Here is a 23,467-nt window from a genome sequence, read left to right on the forward strand (position 1 = left end):
TCCTGCTAATAGTCATTAGCGAGTCGTAATTGTTGACGAAGTGCAAGTGTTGCACGCAGGAAAGAGTAACTTGCCGGGTTATGTATACAGCCAGAACAAAATGTAAACAAACAGACAGCAGTATCTTAATATTCTTTGACTTACCTCGGCTGGTAAACGGAAATAACGTTTGGATAAAAACCAGCGCATAGAACAGCTTTGATTAGGGATTTGTTGTCTGGAAACAGATATTAGGAGAGAAATATTAGATTCTTGACATTACGTGTTCATTTATACTGACCTAATAAGGAGCCTCAGCACTACGAATTTGAGGTTCTTCGTTTTCGCGTGAAACGCAGACGCTATTCTCCCAAACTCGTATTTATCAGTTTTTTTGAATACGAGATTATATACAGGGTGTCTCAAAAAAACGCAACCACTTAAATATGCAAGAATATTAATATTGTTCGGGTTTGCACCATAGTTCAGCTAAAATTACTTCTAGCATTGTAAATGAAGGATTAAGAGCCATTTTCAATTCCCAGAGGGGCGTATCTATTGCGCTTAAGAGCTGTATTAATGTTCTGCATATTTAAGTGGTTGCGTTTTTTTTCAGACACCCTGTATAATGTAAATCTAGGACCAGTTGTATGAAATGGACAAGAATATCTAGTTTCACTTCTAGAATTATTTGTATTTTGTATTTTGGCGCGAAAATGAGGAATCGCGTACCCGCATGGTCGTGCTCATGGTCGACCACAATCTATATAACGTATCAAAAATATTTAACGTCTTTTCAATCTTTAATGGGCAACAAAAACATCTTACTAGAATTGTAATTTGCTTTCTCTTGATTGGGTTCAGCCGTTGAGATGAAACCAATTGAGCAAAGATGTTCAGCAAACTGTGTTTTCATATTCTTGATTGACTAAATGCGGTCAAAATTTACGGTCAAAATTTAAAAGTGGTCAAAATTTACGCATTCTAATTGTGTTACTGAAAATGTAAACAAAATTGCTGATTGGTCTAAAACGAAATCCCTTGTTTCCTAATAAGGGACTTCCACTCAGTGCAAAATGTGTCGAGCAAACCATTTTTTTTGCGATCGCAACATTATTCGCCACAGGCTCAGTAAAGATCAATAAACAATAGAGAGCGATATTCACCATCGCTTTCAACGAATAATTGTTAATTATATAAAGCGACAAAGATTTTCAAAATATTTTACCAGTAAGATTGAATGAGAAAGGAAATTGTCCCAGCAAAATTGATAAGCATTTCCATGTGAGCTCGCAGATTCCCATTGCTAAATAAAATTGAAATCTTATCAGTCAGACAAGAAATAATTTATGGCAATACACAAACACATGGTACATAATGCACATCACGGTACATCGCATGATATGATGGTGGTACATAACATGATATTAGGGTACATTACATTATATCACGGTACATAACTTGATATCAAAGTACATAATATGATATCACAGTACATAACATTATATCACGGTACATATCATGATACCACGGTACATAACATGATATCAAGGTATAAAACATGACATCACAGTACCTAACATGATATCACGGTGCATAAAATGATATCATGGTACATAAGATGAAATCACGGTAAAAAAAACATACATTGAAAGCTTCGTATAAAGCTAAATGATCACTTTGAGTTCCTTGGGAGAATCTGCGACGACTTTCATCGGCTTGTCTTTCCATGTTCTACAAACATAAATCAAACATATATATTAGACAGTTCACGCTTCACGTTATACATGAAATAGCAAACGCCAGGCGAAGAAAAAAATTAGATTAAAAGACAATAAAGAGCAAGCGGACTTGATGTCTCAAAACTCCAGGAACAATCAATATTTTTACAAAAGAAATAAAATATGAAACGAAGAAGTTAAACAAACATTAGTGTAAAACAACGCCACTTCGGGATAACTCAAGATGGTGGATATCAATAATTTACCCAACATTTTAGAAAGAGAAAATATTTTGAAAACTAGGCCAGATGCATGTATAAGAAAAAATTGTAAGAGAAGTTATTTAGTTCAAAAATTTTTTTTCAGAACTCACCAAAGGGACGACATAAGGATCGCGATATCCCATGCTCGACGCAATGGTTAGAACTGGGTCCAAGCACGACATGATGGCGCCAAACAGAATGATTTTCCCAATCCGCGGGTGGACGGGCAGGCGGGCTAAATGATGGCCAAGTGGAGTGAGGTTCTCATTGGAGTCAAACGCGTCCTAAAAAAACAAAGAACCATAATTTGTCATGGGAATGCCATGAACATTTTTCAACCAGTTGCTTAAAGCTTGAGAAGGAACATTGAGGATAGTATAGGATAGTACAGGATCATATACGACAAAACAGGGTAGTGTGGGATAGCATGGGTTAAAAATGGATATCATTGTATCGCAAGATATGTACAAACTCTAGACGTAAAATAAAGATAGAAGGCATACAAAATTTGCAAGGCTGATTAAATTTCTGCCATTTTTGACAACTAAGCTGCAGAGAAACTCGATGCGTTCACTTACCAGTTGCATTAAAGTGGCGATAGCTTGTTGTATGGTTCCAATGGCTGGTGGTTCTAAAGCTTTACTTAAGAAAGGCTGTACCATTCCCAACTTCAAGCTCTATCGAATGAAAGTGAAATTTTGCATTTAGGCGATGGCTTACATATGATCCCGTACATTTAAACTGCCAGTGAATGTCGTGAGCATGTCATCGTGGTTGATTTAATATAATATTGCTAGGTATGTATGTAGACATCAATGAAATTATATTTATAAATATGTGAGCCACTTTGGAGATACCAACATGGGCAATGGGGGGGGGTGAACAAATCTCAATTTGATACAACAATTTAATAAGAACAGACTCCCCCCCTCTTTCCTTTTTCTGCACTTCTATTCGCAGATCTCTTACTTTAACTTGCAAACAAACTTCTTCCAGGGGGGTGCGAAGAATTTCTGGCTGTTGATACTCTGCCATTTCTTCAAAATGGTATTCCGTAAAGAGATAAAAACAGACTCCTTCTTGAACCCTGTAATTGAGCGATTGAAAGTATAACCTACACCAGTGATCGTTTGATATTGAAAGAGTGAGACACCAACCAAAACCGTGATGCCGTATTGACTTATTGAGAACAGATTACCTTCCATTTGGTATCTTAGATGTGAATAGACGACCTACTCTTTAGACTAAGTTTTGATCGTAATTACTAATTTTTGAAACAAATTAAACACTCTCTTATTTAAACGTGTATATAGTGATATATAGTACACATGAAACACTATAATATTATTAGATAGTAGCAAATTGTTAGACATAGAATTTTAAGTGCCATTGGTTTATTAGAAGAAATAGCGCTATAAAAATGATTAAATATACCATTAATATTAAAAAAACAGAAGCCAGACTCTTAATGAATGTTTTTATCGCGGGTTTGTGTCATTTTATACCTTCCAGCTCGTCCTCTTCGTTGTACACATGACGCTTTACTGTTCCACACAGCTTTTAGCGTGGTCAGCTGTTTGTCCGCATCGAAGTTCTAGAAATAAATTATAAAATACAAAATATTATGTGCAGTTCTACCAGTCTGAGATTTGGCTGGCTACAACACTACTGCTTTAAAATAATGTTCTGTTCGTGTTTCACTTTCAACCTTTCTCAATGTCAGTGATCATTGCAGTACTGCTAGTCTGACTGAGTGCTGACTGTTGCTACTAATACTAGCCTGACTAGTCTAGTACTTACTGCTTTGCAATGTTTTATTCAGTGTTTCACTTTCAACCCTCCTCAATGTCAGTTGATCATTGCAGTACTGCTAGTCTGACTGAGTGCTGACTGAGTGCTGACTGTTGCTGCTAATACTAGCCTGGCTAGTCTAGTACTTTGCGCTTGATAACATTTTACTCAGTATCTGTCAACCTTCCTCAACGCCAGTCGACCATCTCAGTACTATTATAGTCTGGCAGAAGTCGCTATTTTGAAATCATCGGGTGCAAACCTTAAGCGGAAGACGCATCTTTGAGTCTCGCCACTTGGAAAATACGGTAAAATCCAATGGTGTCTCATAGCAATGACGTTTTCCCCATTGCCAAGGTGATTCGGTCGTGAGGTAGGTGCGACTGAGCATTTGACTTTGGGTGGAAGGACTAAACACATCACTTTATGTTTTATATCGCCCGGAAAGTAAGGGATTGCCCATCGAGTACGAATATTTGGGTTGCCACGGTCATAAGATTTGCATTCTCCTTCCGTTCTAATATTCGGCAATATTTCCAAGAAATTACTGTACTCCAACCACTTTCCACCGCCTTGGCTACAAGCAAATGCGTTGTTGTGTTCATCGTATTTTATCCTGGAATGCGGCTTTCCTGTACATTTTCCTAAAAGGCAGATCGATGCTGTAAGTGCGTGAAAATTGAAATTCATACTCGTAACAATAATTTGAAAGAAACATTCTCAGTTTTTTTAACCCAAAAAACGAATACGGTCGAAGTTCTGGGATTTTATTTTCTTGGCAAGTTTACACAAATTTGATCAATTTCTATCTTATCGTTTTCCCCTAATGTGCTGGAATTTTCCGATTTCAATTTTTTTAGTTTGTGGCAATGAACGTTGAGCAAGTTCGGATTATTTGATTTTGTTGCCGGGGGGGGAGGTTACAGAAATTCGGAGGGGGGGGTTCGAGTCTTTCTCCTTGCACCCTCCGTCCATAAAATTTCGCGATTGAGCATACCTCGTAGTCTTTCGTTGAAGCTTTCCCTTTCGTAAAAACTGCAGTCTTCTTGTCTTTTCACGTAAATAGCCTCATCCTTCCAGGGAGTCGGGTGCCAGTACGGATAGTAATCCCGTTCTTCGGGGCATTCGTAGCCGCTTCGAGTACCACCCGGATTTTGTCGTGTGTAAATACTCGTGTCTCCACGTGGATTTTGATCCGCGAGAAACAACCCTACACGATAAAGTACACCGGAGAATGTTCCAAATCACTGTATTCACATTAATCGGTACAAGATTAGGTTATCTAACCTAGATTGGTGTTCGAAACCTTCGTCTATTCATTTTCAACGTTGGAAGAGAGACTGTTAATGCGGAAATACACGTGCTTTGGTTTTTAATACACTTCAAAGGTGTATAGCACATATCCATGACATGGAGGACGTCCCAAAGCCCGTGCCGAAATCGTTTGCACTATTTCATAGTGCAAGTACGTATTTCAACAGCTGTGCTATACTCACCTTTGTTGCGTTGCCTTGTTTTACATTCTTTGTACCATTCGTAACGCTCATGCAACCCAAGGTGGTAGCTGGCGCCATTTTCTGACTGCGACTGCGTGTTATAACCTTGTAAAAACACACAGAATGAAATTTAACTCATGTCAATGGTCCCAATACACCTGTGTTATGAACTAACACTCGTAGGCCTTTAGAATATTTAGTTTTGTGGTAATTTATAATTGTCCTTAACAGAAGAAAATTTTTGATTATTCATTAAAAAAAGAGTTTCACTTTCATGTATTTTCGTTGCGTTTATTATCTGTGAGGCAAACCGAACGCATAGACTGTGTGCATATAATGTATGGGCTACATTCTTATTTTGGTTGGCAGGGTCAACAAATTTTAATCATTTTTAATCAAGAACGTTTTTATATTCGGTCCGTAGCGTGTTCGCCAACCGAATTAGAGGGGGTAAACTTAAGGTGAGCAGGCTAGCCCCCCCCCCAGAATATAATATGTCCGCATCTACAATTATACAGTGACCTTTTACACAGGATAAAAGACGGACAAATATTTAAATATAGTTGTATAAAGCAGTATATCTCCTAAATTTCTATTATTACACCAAAATTTAATCTATATACCACGAACTGTCTATTATAAGAAGATTTTAAATCTTATTTCCTACCATTTCTTAGTTTAAAAGCTGATGGCGTATTTTGTGGCTGACACTTGTATTGCAAAACGATGTTACAGTTGAGATCGTTATCACCACAGCCGTGTTGATTCGTCCATTCCACGGTCAGATATGATTTCCCTTCATTGTCACTTGACTGCCCTTTCGGGCCACTCATGAAGTATTCCTGTAGAGAGAAAAAGGTGGCAAATTCTCACACAAGCTTAAGCTACGGGTTCTGAAATAACTGCTTGTTGTTGGGTCGTGAAATTGTAAACAGGCAACAACTGCATGGCAACGCATGTAAATCGCTCTCTGAACTAATTTTCCGTTATTATTTGTGGCAAAAAAACTCTCTGATGCGTCGATTTGGTGAAGTAATTAATACCTTAGCTCTGTGTGTTGGAAATCAAGATGAAACCAAGCCTACAAGTCTTTTTTTGAGTTAGAATTGAGTACAAATTGCCCAAATTAATACTAACTTCGCAAAGTTTCCCCGACTTTTAAACATAATTTAACCGACTTATTGCCATTAAGGACATACCATTTCGTATTGAGTGTTACGGTCACTTTGGTATTTGTTTCCGACATTGTAACCACCTCTGTTGTTATTCTGTAAAAAAACAAAGTTATAAAACTATAGCTAAGCCTGATTTAGTTGAAAGATCTATACTTGGCAACTAAACTCAGTCTATAGTGCTACCGCAAACACGTTTTATGCCGGGGTCAATTTGATCTTCTATAGGATTTGCTGAGAATTTAACCTCATCTGCCCGGTTCGACATCTAAGAAAATATCAACTTTGATGGTGCACAAAGGCGTTGAAATCGTAAAACTTCTATGCAAAGCCGCTTATTGTTGTCGTTCACCTTATTTAGTGCAAATATGACTTTCTCTTCACGATCTCCAAAGATAAAGACTGAAAAACGTCGTCAGGATCGACCGTTTCCTTTCGATAGATTGATTACCCAAACACTTTCAAATCAAACCATTCAGTCGTACAAACAGCAAACTCACCTGTGAATCAAAGAGTCTGTTAGCGTTGTTTCTGTTGTTATTTTGTTCGTTTAATCGGTTATTTGAACCTCTTGGGTTGTGCATATAAACATCGCCTTTCGCTAGCCAGAATAGAAACTGCAGAGAGAAAAGGACTAGGCATAAACCGCCATGTTTCTGCTCAGCAATCTTCGCCATTAACTTGCATGCGACGACCGCCGAAGATCCGAATAGATGCGAACAGATTTGCTTTTTAAATTTTGGAATTGTACAATTTTCTTCTAACTGGCTAGAGATGGCTGATATTTTGAGCAATTGTGGCAAATGAATAGTGATTTCAAAAGTTGAAACGTATGTGATACAATGACTCTATAGGAGAGATTGTTATTTGTTATACTCGCTGCTGGAATTCTGACAATTCATCAAAAGTAGCTTCATTTGAAAAGCTTCGGAGACATTGAAACTTCAATGGTTGGCACATAAACAATGGCGTGCTTAGCACGATTATTATCAACAAAGCTTCTGCCCACTCTTACAGTTTACCATGCGATGCTTGATAGAACTTGGCTCAATATGGATGTAAAAAAAGCCTGATGCAGAACAAATTTCGAATCGGTAAATTGAGGATCGTTATTGCAATGCATATAGGATTAAACTAAAGCTGACATGTGAACGATATCGTGAGCTTTAATATAATTAAACGTGGCCGTTGAAATCAGATAGCAACGCAGTCGCTACCCTAACGGCATTGAGCTTTGGGGGAGGATATGTCGCCTTACCCTGAGATCTTGAGTGGGGTTCGTCTGGGGGTTGGTTGTGTCAAAAGCGCGTGGGTGAACGTCGCATGTCTGTTCCAAGATCTAGTATCGTGATCGTTATCTAAATGGCGACAGTGTCCACAAAGCGTACTTAAACTCCACTTTAAGTGCTTTCTAAATTTATCTAATCAAATTCATAAACGCATCGTTGTACATAACGAGCAAACTGCCTTCGCGTTCCAGGTTACCCGCTGAGCTGAACGACAAAGCTGACCTAAACAATGCAAGATTATCTCAACGATAAAGTTACGTAACTAATACTTGTGTATTTAATTGTATATGGTACAATAGCTTATACGATGTTTATACTATAACCTGCATGATTTTACAGGGGGGGAGTGCGTGAATTTTGGAATCCATTCTCAAATCAATTTCTTACCGTGTATTTCTGTTAATTTTTTCCAAGCGCTCGAAACATTGCAGTTTTATTCATCTGAGACTTGTAGTATTTTCAGCCTCGTCTATATCAATAACGATTTCCAGACAACATATTTGGAATAGGTGTTTGGAATAAAGAATGATTATTGAGAGCTTTTAATTGCAATTTATCCACAGGAAACTTATTATTTATCGCTCAAAATCTGTCTCCTTGACATTCACGTCGACCCAGAAACAAGGAATTCGAAACAGGGATCGAATTAATACACCTCTTGTATCTGCTTTGAATATCTTGAACTTTATAGACAAGTTAATACGGATTAGTTCCAGTGGTTAAGTTGAATTCGTTCAGTTAAAGTTAGAAATGAGTTGCATGCAATTCTTCTTGTTTTGCATTAAACCTTTAAAGCGGAACTTATCTTGGTCTGAAATTGCTATCGTGTACAGCCGTTTAATTTTCTGATTATCTGAAATATTGACCATTGACCAAGTGCTGGTGTTCTCTACCGTGAAACAAATTAAGAAATGTTACTAGGATATAGAAATCGCTAAAAAATAGTCGCGGCACCTTGTTTGAGGATTTTTACAGCGCCTGGCAATCAAATAATCTATGAATGACATTGATTGGTTTATTAATTTAACTTTTTTGTCTAATCAAGCAAATGAATGATTTAAGCAGTTTAGGTGATTCAGCTGTTTCAGTCAGCCTAAGATTATCACACGGTTGTCGACAAGCAATCAAAGTGATTGAGATGATGGGTGGATATATTAAACGTCGAGAGTTTTCTCGATACCAAACTTGATTTGATCATCGTGCAGTTGTCATCTCTGAAGACATGAAGAGTCTTATTTTCTTGGCTTTTTTAAGTCCGTGTGTTTTTGCACAGCACGTATGCGGCGATGTTTATCTCCATACGCCACGGGGTTCCAACAACAGATTGTTAGGCGAAGGAGCCAATCGTCAAAATGCGAACAGAGTGTTCGACTCTCAGGTATTTGTTAAAAACTTTCAAATATTGCTTGCCGTGCTGTTCTGTCTTAACACGAGTTAGTCGTTTGAATTTAAACAAGTCAGCGTCGTTTTGGGGTTTTTCACTTAAAACTAAAGCCGATAATACTGATATTGTCTTGAATATGCTATAATTTGCAATAGTAATGGTGTCTATATCATCATTTGCTAAACCTTACCCAATTTTTACTTCCCGGAGATTATCGCCGCTTCTGCCCTACCAGGGATTACACCTTACAGGAGATTAGTACCTTTCAGTTCTGGGGGATTTTCACCCCTTGACCTGTGCATGGCTCTACGGGATTTTCACCCCTAGGAGATTCAAGCTAGGGGAATACAAACCCATGTCTATTTTTAGATAAATTTGTATGGTCGGTTTTAGAACAATTTTGTAATCAACTATATTAATGGAGTCCTCAACCCATCAACCCAATCGCTTTCTGAATTGTATTAAACTGAATTGATAGTGCAAAAATAAATAGAATAGTTTTTAAGATGGTTAGAAAAATCTTGCACCATTATTTCCATCGGCTTACATCTTATCATGTTTGAAAAGTTCGACTTTCTTTTTAACCCAATCATTTTAAGTTCTGTATGCTTGACTTTTTAAGTAAAAGATGCATGTCATAACACACTTGTTCTGTTTATTGATGGAGATTTTTCTTCGCCAGAACAACGCTAAAGGTGGTTACAACGCTGGTGAAAAGAGCGAAAAAAAGACAACTGATTGGTATCATATGGTAGGTTGTTCAGGACGAGAAGGCCAGCTGTTCAAATGTTTATAAACGTGATTAAAAACATGTTTTCTCTCTCCCCATGCACACACAGCAATATTTCATGAGCGGCACCTCGGCTAATGCACCAACTATCCTGAATCTTGAATGGACCAATCAGCATGGCTGTGGCGACGGTGACTTGAATTGTAACATCGTCTTGCAATACATGTGTCGCCCCTCTGGACAGGAGGATAAACAAAGGGAGATGAGGAACGGTAAGAAAATACAAAATGAGACAGAGCTGGCTTTAATAATACTGAAATACAAGATGGACAGAGCTGACTTCAGTTTCCCAGTTCGTGCAATACTGAGCATGTTTTGACAAACTGGTGTGCCAGAAAACGACCAAGCTTCCTCATAAAACGACGATGATACAAGCTACTCTTTTTTACAGGAATAAAACATGCTCCGAAAAGCATAATCTTGTGAATCAAACGAGTTATGTTTCGCGATATTTTGACTTTATTTCAAAGTCGCAAAGTCGTTGTTTCGTTTTTGACTCGCATATTAAATGTTGTTTTTCAGAGCATGTTTTTCTTATATTTCATTAAATACTCTCATTATGATTGTTTAATTGTTGCTCTACAATCAATAATACAAACAGGCCATCTCTCTTTATTCCAGGCAAAACGGAGACGACCCCAGCCTATAGAAAGCGCACTTTCAGAAGTTTTAGAAGCAAACTTATGGAGAGAAGGAGGCGCTCTCGCCTTGACAGAGTTTACAACGAGCAGTGGGAATGGTATGACAAGTGCAACACGAGAGAAAGAAACAAAGGTTTGGATCAATCAAAAGCAGAACAATTTAGAATCAATAGAGCTACATATCCAGTGTAAATCAGTTTAGTTTAAATTTCCTCTCGTAGTAATTAACACTGGTTCAATAGGAGATGATCCTTACTGGACTTCTAGGCTAGGAAGAATTGTTTAGAACTGATAGAACTATCCAGTATAAATAAAGTTAGTTTAGTTCAGGTTTCCTTCTGTAGTAACACTGGATCAATAAGAGATAATCCTTACTGGACCTCTAGAAAGAACAGTTTAGAACTGATAGAACTATCCAGTATAAATAAAGTTAGTTTAGTTCAGGTTTCTTTCTGTAGTAACACTGGATCAATAGGAGATGATCCTTACTGGACCTCTAGGAAGAACAGTTTAGAACTGATAGAGCTATCCAGAATGAATAAAGTTAGTTAGTTTCGTGTATTAACACAGTATATTATCTAGTGACACTTCCATGCTTTGACTTCTACATTTGACGAACTTTGATTCTTTCAACACAATCATCTGCAGGTCTGTTCACAGCTGATCAGAACCTCAAGGGCAACACAGCAAAGTACACGCGACAAAACGCTAATGGAAATCGTCATGGTTACGAGTGTCCTGAGGAAAGAGATTATTATCCATACTGGCATCCGACTGACTGGATTGATATCGCAGTCTTGGGAGACGGAGCAGATTGTGACTTTTACAAGTCACAGAGCTTCAACACCAATCCTAAGGGTATTTAAAATTTCTCTAATTTCTCATCATTTTGGAACAAACTCCACTCCGGCTTCCAGTTCACAAAAGCTTGTTGTAATCATGCCTATTTTCAGTTGAATTTCAATAGAACGTTCTGCAATGTTATTATTAAGTCTTTACTCGTGATCTCCAATGAGAAAAAATTTCCTGGCTAAACGCAATTGTTTTCGCATTTATATAGAGGAGTGTGTGGAACTCTACAACAAAGAAAGGGCTTACGATGAAAAGACAAACAAATGGCGTCATGCCTCACGATTCAACAACAAAGCTGCCTGCGAAGCAAACAAAGGAAAATGGGTGACATTTCACAGCTATCTTGAAGAGGCTGAGCTTACCAAGGAGCAGTGTACTGGTGAAGAGCACATATGGGCCATTCCCTATCGCTCTGAAAGATTGGACCAGTTCAAAGGTGCTGATCCCGAGGACTGGAAAAAATGCTTGGTCGCGTTACCCAAACCAGAATGTGGGCCAGCCCCGTACTCACGTTCCAATCACCTGGGTAACGGCGAGGGCGTGGTCGCTCTCAACTATCCTTGGAAGATACCCCGCTTCCCTTCAGGAGACGAACAGAAATGTGTACTGAGAATACGGTTAGTCTTGCTGTGAACGTTTATCTCAGAGTTCGTCTTCTCAATCTCATATAGTGTTTATGTCCGTGGACTGATTTTCATAGTTGGCCAACTGAATACGCAGAGTACGTGTTTAACAATTTTCCATTTTAATTCAGGTACAATATCTCCACAAGCGATTACGACGTGAAAAATACATTCTCTGGTTCAAACAACGAGTAAGTATTGTTCACTTTTTTGCCGATGGAAAATTAAAGCTATAAATAAACGGCCGCCAAGAAAGACCAGAATATAACTTCACATTCTTGGACAGGGGAAGAGAGAAGAAATACTATTTAAGATACTACTCATAAGATATATCATTCGGTTTCTGTTCATTTAATGGCACTGATCACAGATGACGAAACATGCTGTTACGGCAGCAAAATTATCCAGCTTTCGTTTCATTCTGAATCAAATCATCGTTTCACAATCTTATCTCACTTTCAGTGACTCTGTCATCCAGAACGACCCGGAAGTACTCTTCGGTGAACCAAACAACAACAAGGTTCCCCTTCAGCTGGCCATAAACACGGCTCAATTCGGTCGTACATTCCAGGATCGCTCTCATGTCTTTAAGATCATACCAAGAAAGCCGGAGTTCCAGGATAAGCGAATCCTGAATCTGAATGTGCGAGGGAAGAGAGGAAATATTGTCCAGGTTTATCCCGCTGTAGAATACGACTTCTCTCCGAAGCGGATGTCGATTACGACGAATGATTATCTCCATGTCCAATGGACAGGTAATTACGAGCTATGTGCTTATATTATTGTACAAAGAATCAATCGCAAAGAATGCTCCACTTTTTGAGCAGTGTAATCTTTGCCTGAAATTTTACTGAATTACTGTATTTCAATTCTAATCCCACTTTAATTTTGTCGTATATTTTGTCTTGTCCTTTCCTCATCTCGTAAGATTTTGTAACCGGTTTGTTTGAGTAATTTGCTTTCAAAATTTCTGAAATTTTTTCTTCCTATAAACATATTTAACCTTCTGAGATTGTCATGTTATAGGTTCTAACAGAAATCCAAAAAACAATGCTGGTGAAGGGCGCGCACGTAAGTATATATTGTCAATACTCGTTTCATGAAACATCACACATACATTATAATCACACAACATCGTTTTCCAACATTTCACGTATTCGAACCAGAGGTCTTTTAAATGGCTTTTTTCTTTAAAAGAACATCTAGAATTGCTTTGATATTCTAATTAGACTTAGGGTTTTTTGGTTAATATTTTCATGAAATTTTTGTTATGCAGAAACCGACCGTAGCAACATGGTCGCAATGCAATCGCCTGACAAAAGCCTCCCGCATTATGGCGGCGGTTTATTCGAAAATGCCCAAGTTGTTTATGCTCTGGACGGTACTCAAGGTATGTCGTCAGCTGACGCTGCTGTTGCCATGGCTACGGCGGGCCACTTCAAAAACGCGGCGAATGTTCCCGCCAATCTCAATCAACTGGGCGGATGTAATAGAAAGCAACTAGCTCAACTGGACTGCTATCCACCGTCCTACTCTGGGATGCTGCTGCGTTTCACGAAAGCCGGAACATACTATTACATGGGTTCCCGTAACAACAACTTCACCAATCGAAGTCAAAAGGGCAGGCTTACAGTCACCTCCACGAAAAAATGACGTTCATAAATGTTGTTCAGTTAAGTCGCAATATGGTTCATTAAAGATTTATTTATTCCCGGCAGATATTTGTGCGTTACGGTATATTATACGTCTATGTATTCGCCTTTTCCGAGATGTTTTTGTAAGCTTGAACCGTACTGTTTCATATTGTCGAGCTTTTTTGATAGACTTTTTTTGATAGAAAGCAAAACATACCTTTTCATTCCCAATCAAACGAGTTCAAATTTACAACTTTATTTGGGGTGTTCATTTCATTGTTGTAGGAAACAGGTTTGACAAGCTGATGTAGATAAACTCAGTTGGTTGGCCAATCAATATTTTCGAATGAATCACTATTTCTTTTATAAAGATAAACAATTATACATGCAACTATGCCTGTGCCAAAGGCTCTAAACTCGCTCAAGCAGTTTTCATCCTCTTCTATATAGGAATTTAAACAGAGGAAAATTCCAATGAAATTGAATCATGATCCGAAAATTCAAAATTGAATTGAAACAAGAGAGGCTTGTGGAGTCAATGATAACATCAAATTCAATTGCTATGAATTTAAATATTGTTCAATATTATCGATTGAATAGGGTTCTATAGGATTTTCTAAGCGGTCTTTGCTCTGAAAGATAAGGATTTATTTAACTTCTTAGATAAGCTGTACGAGATTTTCTGAAGTTCTATACCACAAAATGTCCGCTTTTCGATCTGTCAATATTTTTCCGTGTATTCGGCATCGCCATCTTGCCCACTCGTACTGATGAAGTAAATTTATTTGTTTCGTTACCTGGGAGAAATATTCGAAATATTCGAAAGGACATTGAAATCAAATGCTTTTTTATATATCTTACAAACGCTTCTTATCAACACGACGCTTCTGCCCACTTCTACAGTTTACGATACAATGCTTGATAGCATTTGGCTCACAATAGACGTGCTAGCCTTATGCACATGCATACAAATTTCCAGCCGAGATTATAGTTTTTGCAATGTTTATAGAAATACACTGTATAAAGAAAGACTTTTCCACTTGCAATCTCCGCTTCAATTTCCGGTGCAATGTTCTACTCTTGTCGGATGTGATCAAGTGGGCAGTTACGAAAGCTGCGAAGTGAAAGTGCCCGTATTTGCACCTCGGTAATCTATTTACTTGTTCGCATTTCTCAAAGTAGAAAATCGCAAGTGTAAACGGCTGGTATTAGGGCTGAAACTCGAGTTTTAATGCAATCTGGTAATACCTTGACGGCAGGTGGCTTTCAGAGGAGGTGTAAGTTGCCTTACCCTGGCTACCTAGGACCCTGGGGGTTGGTTGTGTCAAAAATGCGGGGGCGATCGTCGCATGTCTGTTTCAAAATATCATGTTATTATAATATCTGTTTCAAGTATCGTGATCGTTATCTAAAAGGCGACGGTGTCCACAAAAGCGTACCTAAACTTTAATTTGAGTGTTTTCTAAATTTATCTAATGACATTCATGAACGCATGGTTTAGTCCTGGTTATACACAAGTGTAACAAAGTGCCCTCGCACTCCAGGTTTCCCGCTGAGCTTTGCCACAATGCTATGTAAAAAAAATGCGAGATTAGCTTCAAAATATAGCGCGGTAATCAATATTTGTCTATTGAACTGTATGAAAGAAAAAGCTCATTATGTAGTGTTTTTACAATAACTTACACCCGATTTCCTAAATCATTTTCTTTTCGTATGTTTTTGTGGTCATTTTTTCCCACCATTCAAGATATAACAATCTTTAACTGCTCAAAATGGTGTCATTTTAAAGCTCGTTTATATTAAATGACGATTTTCAGACATCATATTCGCACTGTGGTGCTCACAAAGGATAAAAAAGGTCTATTATTAACAGATTTGGAGGTTCAAGTATCGCCTGCGAGGCATTTGAAGCATCTGAATGACTTATCAAAAATTCGAGTTCTGTCGTTATCATTAAAATTGTTTTTCAAAGTTTTGATATGATCAAAATAAGGCAATAGAGACGCACAATAGATTGAAACGAGTTCAACGGGAGATCAATGAGAACAGCAGGTTAAAAACTGTGGCATTTAAGATTATTTACATGCGTTTATGATAAGGACTTTATTGGGTTTACACGAGAAAGATGTAGGTTTGAGGATTTTTCTGTAAATGAGTCGATTTCTGTCTCATTTTATATTAATTTTCAGTTGAACATATCCGAATACTCGTACTAATAAATTTTACAAACTTTATGCAAGGAACGAACGTAGTGTTTTTTCCGGCCAGTTGAAATTGGCCATCAATTCTGCCTACTTAATATGCGTCAAAACCCGCTGATTTATTCAAAATGTAATAAAAATAGAACTTAATGTAGGCGGCCTCTTTGAAAGAAACCTTGTCTAGTTAGCATTTATCCTTGCGCTGATAATGAAGTAATCTATCCGACATTGATTGGAATATTAGATTTACTTTTATGTTTAAAACGCATTAAATCTTGCACGTTATTTAACCAGTCAGGTGAAACAGCTGTTTCAACTTCAAGTCAGCCTTGTATTGTCACATTGTCATCAGTAAACAATCAAAATAATTGATAAACTGTTGACTGTTGAGCATATATCAAACGGTGCATATCCCGCCAGTAGCAAACTTGATCTGATCTTCGACCAGTCGTCATCTCAAGAAAAGATGAGGAATCTGATTTTGTCGACCCTTTTGAGTTTGTGTGTTTTAGGACTTCACGTACGCGGCGATGTCTATCTTCATAATCCGCGGGGTTCTAACAACAGATTGTTAGGCGAAGGAGCCAATCGTAAAAATGGGAACAGAGTGTTCGACTCCCAGGTATTTGTTAAACACTTTCGAATATTGCTTGCCGCGCCGTTCTGTCTTAAAACGAGTTCGTCGTTTGAATTAAAACAGCCTCGTAGTTTTGTGTTTTTCACTTAAAGTTAAAGCCGATGGTACTGATATTGTCTTGAATACTGCTATAATTTGCAATACTAATGGTGTCTATGATCTTTTGCTAAACCTTACCCAATTTTTACTTCCCGGGGATTATTACCGCTTCTGCACAATCAGGGATTACACCTTGCAGGAGATTAGTACCTTTCAGTTCTGGGAGATTTTCACTTCTTGGCCTGCGGTTCTACGGGATTTTCACCCCTCGGAGATTCAAGCCCCTAGGCAAATATAATCTCATATTTATTTTTAGATAAATTTGTATGGTTTGTTTTCGAACAATTTTTGTAATTATCTATATTACTGGAGTACTTTAACCCAACAATCAATTGCATTAAACTGAGTGAGCGACTTGCTCTTTAGACTATTTTTTGATCCAAGCAATAAGAATAAAAGAAATCACCACAGCTTGCAAGAGCGTACTTGAATTAGTGCAAATGCAAATTATGGCTGCGAAATTTAGTAAAATACGGAAAATATAGCCATGCGAAGTTGGCATATTTTGTATACTTTTGTATTTCGCGTGGAAATGTGTAACTAAATTAGTTACAAACTTCCGGTCGTAATATACAAAAGTATACAAAAATCGACAAATTCGCATGGCTATATTTTCCGTAATTTACAAGAATTCACCGCCAAACTTTGCAGTTTTACTAATTTTAGTAAACTCTTTCAGAAAATTTTCTTTTTACCACTGAGATAAGAAATTAGTCTAAAGCGCAAGTCATCCATTGATCGTGGAAAAGTAAATAAAATAGTTTTTAAGATGGTTAGAAAAATCTTGCACAATCATTTCCATCGGCTTACATCTTATCATGTTTGAAAACTTTGACTTTCTTTTTAACTTAATCATTTTAAGTTCTGTTTGCTTGAGTTTTTTAAGTAGAAGATGCATGTCATAACACACTTGTTATGTTTATTGATGGAAATTTCTCTTTTCTAGAATAACGCTAAAGGTGGTTACAACGCTGGTGAAAAGAGCGAAAAAAAGACAACTGATTGGTATCATATGGTAGGTTGTTTAGGACGAAAAGCTGTTCAAATGTTTATAAACGTGATTAAAAATATGTTTTTTCTCTCCCCATGCACACACAGCAATATTTCATGAGCGGCACCTCGGCTGATGCACCAACTATCCTGAATCTTGAATGGACCAATCAGCACGGCTGTGGCGACGGTGACCTGAATTGTAACATCGTCTTGCAATACATGTGTCGCCCTTCCGGACAGGAGGATGAACAAAGGGAGATGGAACGGTAAGAAAATACAAAATGAGACAGAGCTGGCTTCAGTTTAGTGCTTTTACTTATTGGGCAACACTAAGCATGTTTTGACAAACGTCTGGTGTCCCAAAAACGTCTCTAAGCTTGCTCACTATAAACAACGATGATACATCAAAAAAACATGCTCCGAAAAACATAATCTTGTGAATCAAACGAGATATGTTTCGCGATATTTTGACTTTATTTGAAAGTCGCAAATCTTTGTTTCGTTTTTGATTCGCATATTAATTTACAAGATGTTGTTTTCCGAGCATGTTTTTCTTATTTTTCTTTAAATACTCTTATTGTAATTCTTTAATTGTTGTTCTACAATCAATAATACAAACAGGCCATCGCTCTTTAATCCAGGCAAAACAGAGTCGACCCCAATCTATAGAAAACGCAATCTTAAAAATCCTGCAAAAAAATCTGCGGAAAGAAGGTCGCAATCACTTCTTGACAGAGCTTACAACGAGCAGTGGGAATGGTATGACAAGTGCAACAGGAGAGAAAGAAACAAAGGTTTGGATCAACCAAAAGCAGAACAATTTAGAACCAATAGAGCTACATATCCAGTGTAAATCAGTTTAGTTTAGGTTCCCTCCCGTAGTAACACTAGTTCAATAAGAGATGATCCTTACTGGACTTCTAGGAAGAACAGTTTAGAACTGATAGAGCTATCCAGTATAAATAAAGTTAGTTTAGTTCAGGTTTCCTCGTGTAGTAACAATGGATCAATAAAAGATGATCCTTACTGAACCTCTAGGAAGAACAGTTTAAAACTGATAAAACTATCCAGTATAAATAAAGTTAGTTTATTTTAAGTTTCTTCCTGTAGTAACACTGGATCAATAAGAGGTGATCCTTACTGAACCTCTGGGAAGAACAGTTTAGAACTGATAGAGCTATCCGGTATAAATAAAGTTAGTTTAGTTTAAGTTTCTTCCTGTATATTGACACGCTTTCACGCACTTTGCTTCATTTCGATTGACGAGTTTTGATTCTTTCAACACAATCATCTGCAGGTCTGTTCACAGCTGATCAGAACCTCAAGAGAAACACAGCAAGGTACACGCGACAAAACCCCAATGGAAATCGACGAGGTTACGAGTGTCCCGAGGAAAGAGATTATTATCCTTACTGGCATCCGACTGACTGGATTGATATCGCAGTTTTGGGAGACCAAGCAGATTGTGACTTTTACAAGTCACAGAGCTTCAACACCAAACCTAAGGGTACTCAAAATATATCTAATTTATCGTAATTTTAGAACAAGCTCCGCTCCAGCTTCCACCTCACAAAAGCGTTCACTGTTTTCAGTTGAATTTCAATAGAACGTTCTGCAATGTTATTATTAAGCCTTTACTCGTGATGTGCATACTTTAAGAGCACGTGCACATGTCAGAGCCCTGTACCCGAATATATTTTCCCTTTCCTACGAGAATAAAATTTTCTCAAGCAACGCCGATTTCCTTGGCAGGTCGTGGCTAAAGGCAATTGTTTTCGCATTTATATAGAGGAGTGTATGGAACCTTATAACAAAAAAAAGGCTTACAATGAAAAGACAAACAAATGGCGTCATGCCTCACAATACAACAACAAAGCTGATTGCGAAGCAAACAATGGAATATGGGTGACATTTCACAACTATCTTGAAGAGACTGATCTTAGTGAGGCACAGTGTACTGGTGAAGAGTACATATGGGCCATTCCCTATCGCTCTGAAAAATTGGACCAGTTGAAAGGTACTGATCCCGAGGATTGGAAGAAATGCTTGGTCGCGTTACCCAAACCAGAATGTGGACCAGCCCCGTACTCACGTTCCAATCACCTGGGTAACGGTGAGGGCGTGGTCGCTCTTAACTATCCTTGGAAGATACCCCGCTTCCCTTCAGGAGACGAACAGAAATGTGTACTGAGAATAAGGTTAGCCTCAACGACTTGCTCTCGATCTTAAGAGTTTTATCGTCCGTTGAATTTTCATAATTAGCCAAATACTGAATTACGCAGAGTACGTGTTTAACAATTTTCCATTTGAATTCAGGTACAATATCTCCACAAACGATTACGACGTGAAAAATACATTCTCTGGTTCAAACGACGTGTAAGTATTGTTTACCTTCTCGCATTTTGAATGACTGAAGAAAAAATATATTTCTTACACAGCCTTGGACGAGACAGACATGAATTAAATTTTGCATTACATGCATTACAATATCTTATTTGCAAACTGCATTTCGTGAAACTCGAATGGCGCAGTGGAAACTTCTCTCGTTTTATGTAAGACTAACTCTCTTGACGAAGGCCCTCAGGTCGAAACGTCGAGAAGTGTTTTGTCTATTTTAGGCAGTTGTTATGCCACATTTTATGCTATGTTCCAATCAAGAGCATTCTACATCATAAAGCCTTCGTTTTAAACATTACGTATCTTCTTAAAAAAGGCTACTGGTGAATTCAAAATTGAATTTAACGCGCTACTGGTGAATTCAAAAGTATCGATGTCGTGTTGAACTCTTCTTAGGATCATTCCTATTTCATTTTCAGCGACTCTGTCATTGAAAACGACCCAGAAGTAGTAGGGACCAGACAACAACAAGGTTCCCCTTCAGCTGGCCATAAACACGGCTCAATTCGGTCGAACATTCCAGGATCGCTCTCATGTCTTTAAGATCATACCAAGAAAGCCGGAGTTCCAGGATAAGCGAATCCTGAATCTGAATGTGCGAGGGAAGAGAGGGAATATTGTCCAGGTTTACCCCGCCGTAGAATACGACTTCACTCCAAAGAGGATGTCGATTACGACAAATGATTACCTCCATGTCCAATGGACAGGTAATTACGAGCTTTGTGCTTATATTCTTGTACAAAGAATCAATCGCAAAGAATGCTCCATTTTTGAGCAGTAATCTTTGTCTGAAATTTTACTGAAATACTGTATTTAATTCTAATCCAACTTTAATTTTGTCGTATCTTTTGTCTTGTCTCTTCTTCATCTCGTAACATTTTGTAACCGGCTTGTTTGAGTAATTTGCTTTCAAAATTTCTGAAATATTTTTGGCCTGTAATATATTTAACCTCCAGTTGAAATGTTTTAGGTTCCAACAGAAATCCAAAAAACAATGCTGGTGAAGGGCGCAAACGTAAGTATAAATTGTCAATACTCGTTCGTGAAACATCACACATACATTATAATCACACTACATCGTTTTCCAACATTTCACGTATTTGAACCAGAGGTACGTTTTTAAAAGCAAATGGCTTTTTTCTTTGAAGGAAGATCTATGCTTGTCTATCGGTTTTGTTTTGTCATGAAATCATGAAATTTTTGTTATGTTAGAAACCGACCGTAGCAACATTGTCGCAATGCAATCGCCTGACAAAAGCTTCCCGTATTATGGCGCCGATTCATTCGAAAATGCCCAAGTTGTTTATGCTCTGGACGGTACTCAAGGTATGTCGTCAGCTGACGCTGCTGTTGCCTTGGCTACGGCGGGCCACTTCAAAAACGCGGCCAATGTTCCCGCCAATCTGAATCAATTGGGTGAATGTAATAGACAGCAACTAGCTCAACTGGACTGCTATCCACCGTCCTACTCTGGGTTACTCCTGCGTTTCACGAAAGCCGGAACATACTATTACATGAGTTCCCGTAACAACAACTTCACCAATCGAAGTCAAAAGGGCAGGCTTACAGTCACCGATTAGAAAAAAATGACGTTACATAATTATATAAAATGCTACGTCAATTTGTGCATGTTAGTTACGTTCAAACAGGGTTAATAAGATATATTTTGCCCTGCAGATAGTTTGTTCATGTGTTAGTTACGGTATATTATATGCCTATAGCTGTATAACCCTTCTAGATCCTTGCGATCTGTTTTAGCAGTCACTGACCACGTAAAATATTTTTCTTTGTGTAATCTTCTTAACTTTGCCGTTTGTAATTCTTTTAATATTCAAGGATTTCTTAATAAAATTATACCCAACATTTCAGTTTTTACCTCTCTGGAAATATAATTTAAAAAGTGTCCAAATGGTTACCGCTAAAATCGAGTAAAAACTACAGTTATATTTGAGCAGCTATTTATTTGTATCAATGTAGGAAAGTTGGACAAGTAAGCTGACGCGATAACATCACTCCGGTTAGATAATCGATTTCCAGAAACTCAATGTCAATGAAACAAACACCATTATGTTATTAAAGATGTACGTCACTTGTGAAGTGACATTTCGCTAATGAGTTTTAAACTATAAAACAATTATCATAACATAAAGAAATATTTTCATCTAATCCAAGCCAGGCTGTAATGACAAGTCCATATGCAGTCGAAAATCCAAATTGAAATGTATTCAAATTCAGGCATCGACAAAGCCATCATGTTAGGATTTTAATTGTGTACTTTTCGCTGAAATTCGTAACATTTTTTCATGTATTTTTAAGTGTTTTAAACGTGCAAAAGATCAATTAACTGTCGGTCTCTCTCGTGAGTTGGATAACAAACAAATTTCTGATATATTCATTAGTCTTCTATTTGAGCTTTCAAATTAATGCAAAATGCTAAATTTCGTTCACAAATAACTCTCAACTCGTCTGTAAATAGCGAATAATTGCTTGTGGCCGCAGTATGGGGTGACTCTTGAGAAAATTAATCACAAATGCTGTCGTATAATATAAATTATTCATTTGCATCTGCCCGTAATATATGTTATACGTATGTTTGAAGTTGCAATGTATTGAATATCATGCAAAGTTCACTTCACATATAGATGTGTTGTTTCGTTTTGGAAGAACAGGGATATATAGCTTTTAGGTATGTTGTTTCTTGATTTTTCAAACAGTACGAGTTTAAATTGATTGCTTAAAGTATTTTGTGAACAATAATATGTCATTATATTCTATGTTTGACGTTATAATCGCACGTTACAACATGAATTCAGTATTAAACCGAAAGCCATGCATATTACATAGAAATTGTATATCTTGACAATTGATACATGAAAGGATTTTCGTCAAGGTTTTCCAAGTCCGTCTTCTTCAGATAAACTTAGCTACAACTTGATAATTAAACAAAAAACTGTATAAGTTTAGCAAACAATTAAAAGATCTTTTTGAAAGCATTATATATATATATATTCTATATAATAATATGATGCACGCATCTTTTCGGTCGATGATTTACGTTGATCATGTTGACAAAAATATGCTCACATTTCACAACTACCTGGGATTCTGACAACTATACCTAAGAAAAGAAGACGATTTCAAATGAGCATTTTGCATTTCGGCTACTTTGTGTAAATTTCGTCTAATAAATAATATGAATGATATATAATATGGCTGATGGCGAACTTTTACCTCGTCAAAATCGTCATAGACATGCTGATATATACCTTCAAGTCGAATAATCGTTTTCATAATAACGACAAAAACTAAAGAATACTTTACAATATTATGCTGTCTTATCAAATCGGTTACAGTTACGGATCCGACGCGATGCAGTAGTCATGGCAATATTAATTGTAAATAATATAATAGTTTTTATTAAATATGTCCAAAATTAAACCCATTTTGTAATAATTCTATCAATATTCATGAATCAAAGCTGTTGACAACCTATAAGTTTAGTGGA

General features: G+C 37.4%; 5 protein-coding genes across 5 annotated transcripts; 4 read left to right on the forward strand and 1 right to left on the reverse strand.

The window, feature by feature from the left end:
- Nucleotides 1-68: 68 nt before the first annotated feature.
- Nucleotides 69-7,213, reverse strand: LOC114544422. Its single transcript, XM_028563072.1, has 14 exons — nt 6,923-7,213; nt 6,450-6,518; nt 5,918-6,092; nt 5,251-5,355; nt 4,752-4,964; nt 4,178-4,398; nt 3,469-3,557; nt 2,933-3,050; nt 2,542-2,640; nt 2,074-2,247; nt 1,627-1,713; nt 1,208-1,285; nt 808-907; nt 69-217 (listed from the first exon to the last, which is right to left on the reverse strand). Exons 1-14 carry the CDS (start codon nt 7,097-7,099, stop codon nt 141-143), a joined length of 1,782 nt encoding a protein of 593 aa, XP_028418873.1. The 5' UTR covers nt 7,100-7,213; the 3' UTR covers nt 69-140.
- Nucleotides 7,214-8,878: 1,665 nt separating this feature from the next.
- Nucleotides 8,879-13,715, forward strand: LOC114544420 (protein DD3-3-like). Its single transcript, XM_028563070.1, has 10 exons — nt 8,879-9,089; nt 9,778-9,846; nt 9,935-10,097; nt 10,507-10,659; nt 11,175-11,384; nt 11,587-11,995; nt 12,133-12,192; nt 12,464-12,756; nt 13,028-13,072; nt 13,278-13,715. Exons 1-10 carry the CDS (start codon nt 8,934-8,936, stop codon nt 13,652-13,654), a joined length of 1,935 nt encoding a protein of 644 aa, XP_028418871.1. The 5' UTR covers nt 8,879-8,933; the 3' UTR covers nt 13,655-13,715.
- Nucleotides 13,716-16,241: 2,526 nt separating this feature from the next.
- LOC114544418 (protein DD3-3-like) lies at nt 16,242-17,835 on the forward strand. The gene is made up of 3 exons (XM_028563067.1): nt 16,242-16,458; nt 17,519-17,587; nt 17,671-17,835. The coding sequence occupies exons 1-3, from the start codon at nt 16,303-16,305 to the stop codon at nt 17,833-17,835; spliced, it is 390 nt and encodes a 129-aa protein (XP_028418868.1). The 5' UTR covers nt 16,242-16,302.
- Nucleotides 17,836-18,211: 376 nt separating this feature from the next.
- LOC114544419 lies at nt 18,212-20,409 on the forward strand (the record flags this gene model as incomplete). Its single annotated transcript, XM_028563069.1, has 5 exons — nt 18,212-18,359; nt 18,863-19,072; nt 19,355-19,763; nt 19,882-19,941; nt 20,382-20,409. Coding segments are annotated over exons 3-5 (489 nt in total), but the record flags the coding sequence as incomplete, so codon positions are not given.
- Nucleotides 20,410-20,425: 16 nt separating this feature from the next.
- On the forward strand, nt 20,426-21,825 carry LOC114544421 (protein DD3-3-like). The gene is made up of 3 exons (XM_028563071.1): nt 20,426-20,669; nt 20,933-20,977; nt 21,175-21,825. The coding sequence occupies exons 1-3, from the start codon at nt 20,627-20,629 to the stop codon at nt 21,540-21,542; spliced, it is 456 nt and encodes a 151-aa protein (XP_028418872.1). The 5' UTR covers nt 20,426-20,626; the 3' UTR covers nt 21,543-21,825.
- The last annotated feature ends 1,642 nt before the right edge of the window (nt 21,826-23,467 follow it).

This window comes from Dendronephthya gigantea, unplaced genomic scaffold (genome assembly GCF_004324835.1).
Source record: "Dendronephthya gigantea isolate DGI-Jeju-01 unplaced genomic scaffold, DenGig_1.0 000782F, whole genome shotgun sequence".
In the NCBI taxonomy this organism is placed as follows: Eukaryota; Metazoa; Cnidaria; class Anthozoa; order Malacalcyonacea; family Nephtheidae; genus Dendronephthya; species Dendronephthya gigantea.

Coding starts and splice junctions, on each gene's coding strand:
- LOC114544422 (XM_028563072.1), bottom strand. CDS start 7,099: ATGGCGAAGATTGCTGAGCAGAAACATGGCGGTTTATGCCTAGTCCTT. Junction 5,356..5,917: donor AGCTTTTAAACTAAGAAATG/GTAGGAAATAAG, acceptor TGTTTTTACAAG/GTTATAACACGCAGTCGCAG. Junction 4,399..4,751: donor CTTCAACGAAAGACTACGAG/GTATGCTCAATC, acceptor TCTGCCTTTTAG/GAAAATGTACAGGAAAGCCG.
- LOC114544420 (XM_028563070.1), top strand. CDS start 8,934: ATGAAGAGTCTTATTTTCTTGGCTTTTTTAAGTCCGTGTGTTTTTGCA. Junction 10,660..11,174: donor CACGAGAGAAAGAAACAAAG/GTTTGGATCAAT, acceptor AATCATCTGCAG/GTCTGTTCACAGCTGATCAG. Junction 11,996..12,132: donor AAATGTGTACTGAGAATACG/GTTAGTCTTGCT, acceptor ATTTTAATTCAG/GTACAATATCTCCACAAGCG.
- LOC114544418 (XM_028563067.1), top strand. CDS start 16,303: ATGAGGAATCTGATTTTGTCGACCCTTTTGAGTTTGTGTGTTTTAGGA. Junction 16,459..17,518: donor ACAGAGTGTTCGACTCCCAG/GTATTTGTTAAA, acceptor TCTCTTTTCTAG/AATAACGCTAAAGGTGGTTA. Junction 17,588..17,670: donor CAACTGATTGGTATCATATG/GTAGGTTGTTTA, acceptor ATGCACACACAG/CAATATTTCATGAGCGGCAC.
- LOC114544421 (XM_028563071.1), top strand. CDS start 20,627: ATGTCGATTACGACAAATGATTACCTCCATGTCCAATGGACAG. Junction 20,670..20,932: donor CCTCCATGTCCAATGGACAG/GTAATTACGAGC, acceptor GAAATGTTTTAG/GTTCCAACAGAAATCCAAAA. Junction 20,978..21,174: donor TGCTGGTGAAGGGCGCAAAC/GTAAGTATAAAT, acceptor TTGTTATGTTAG/AAACCGACCGTAGCAACATT.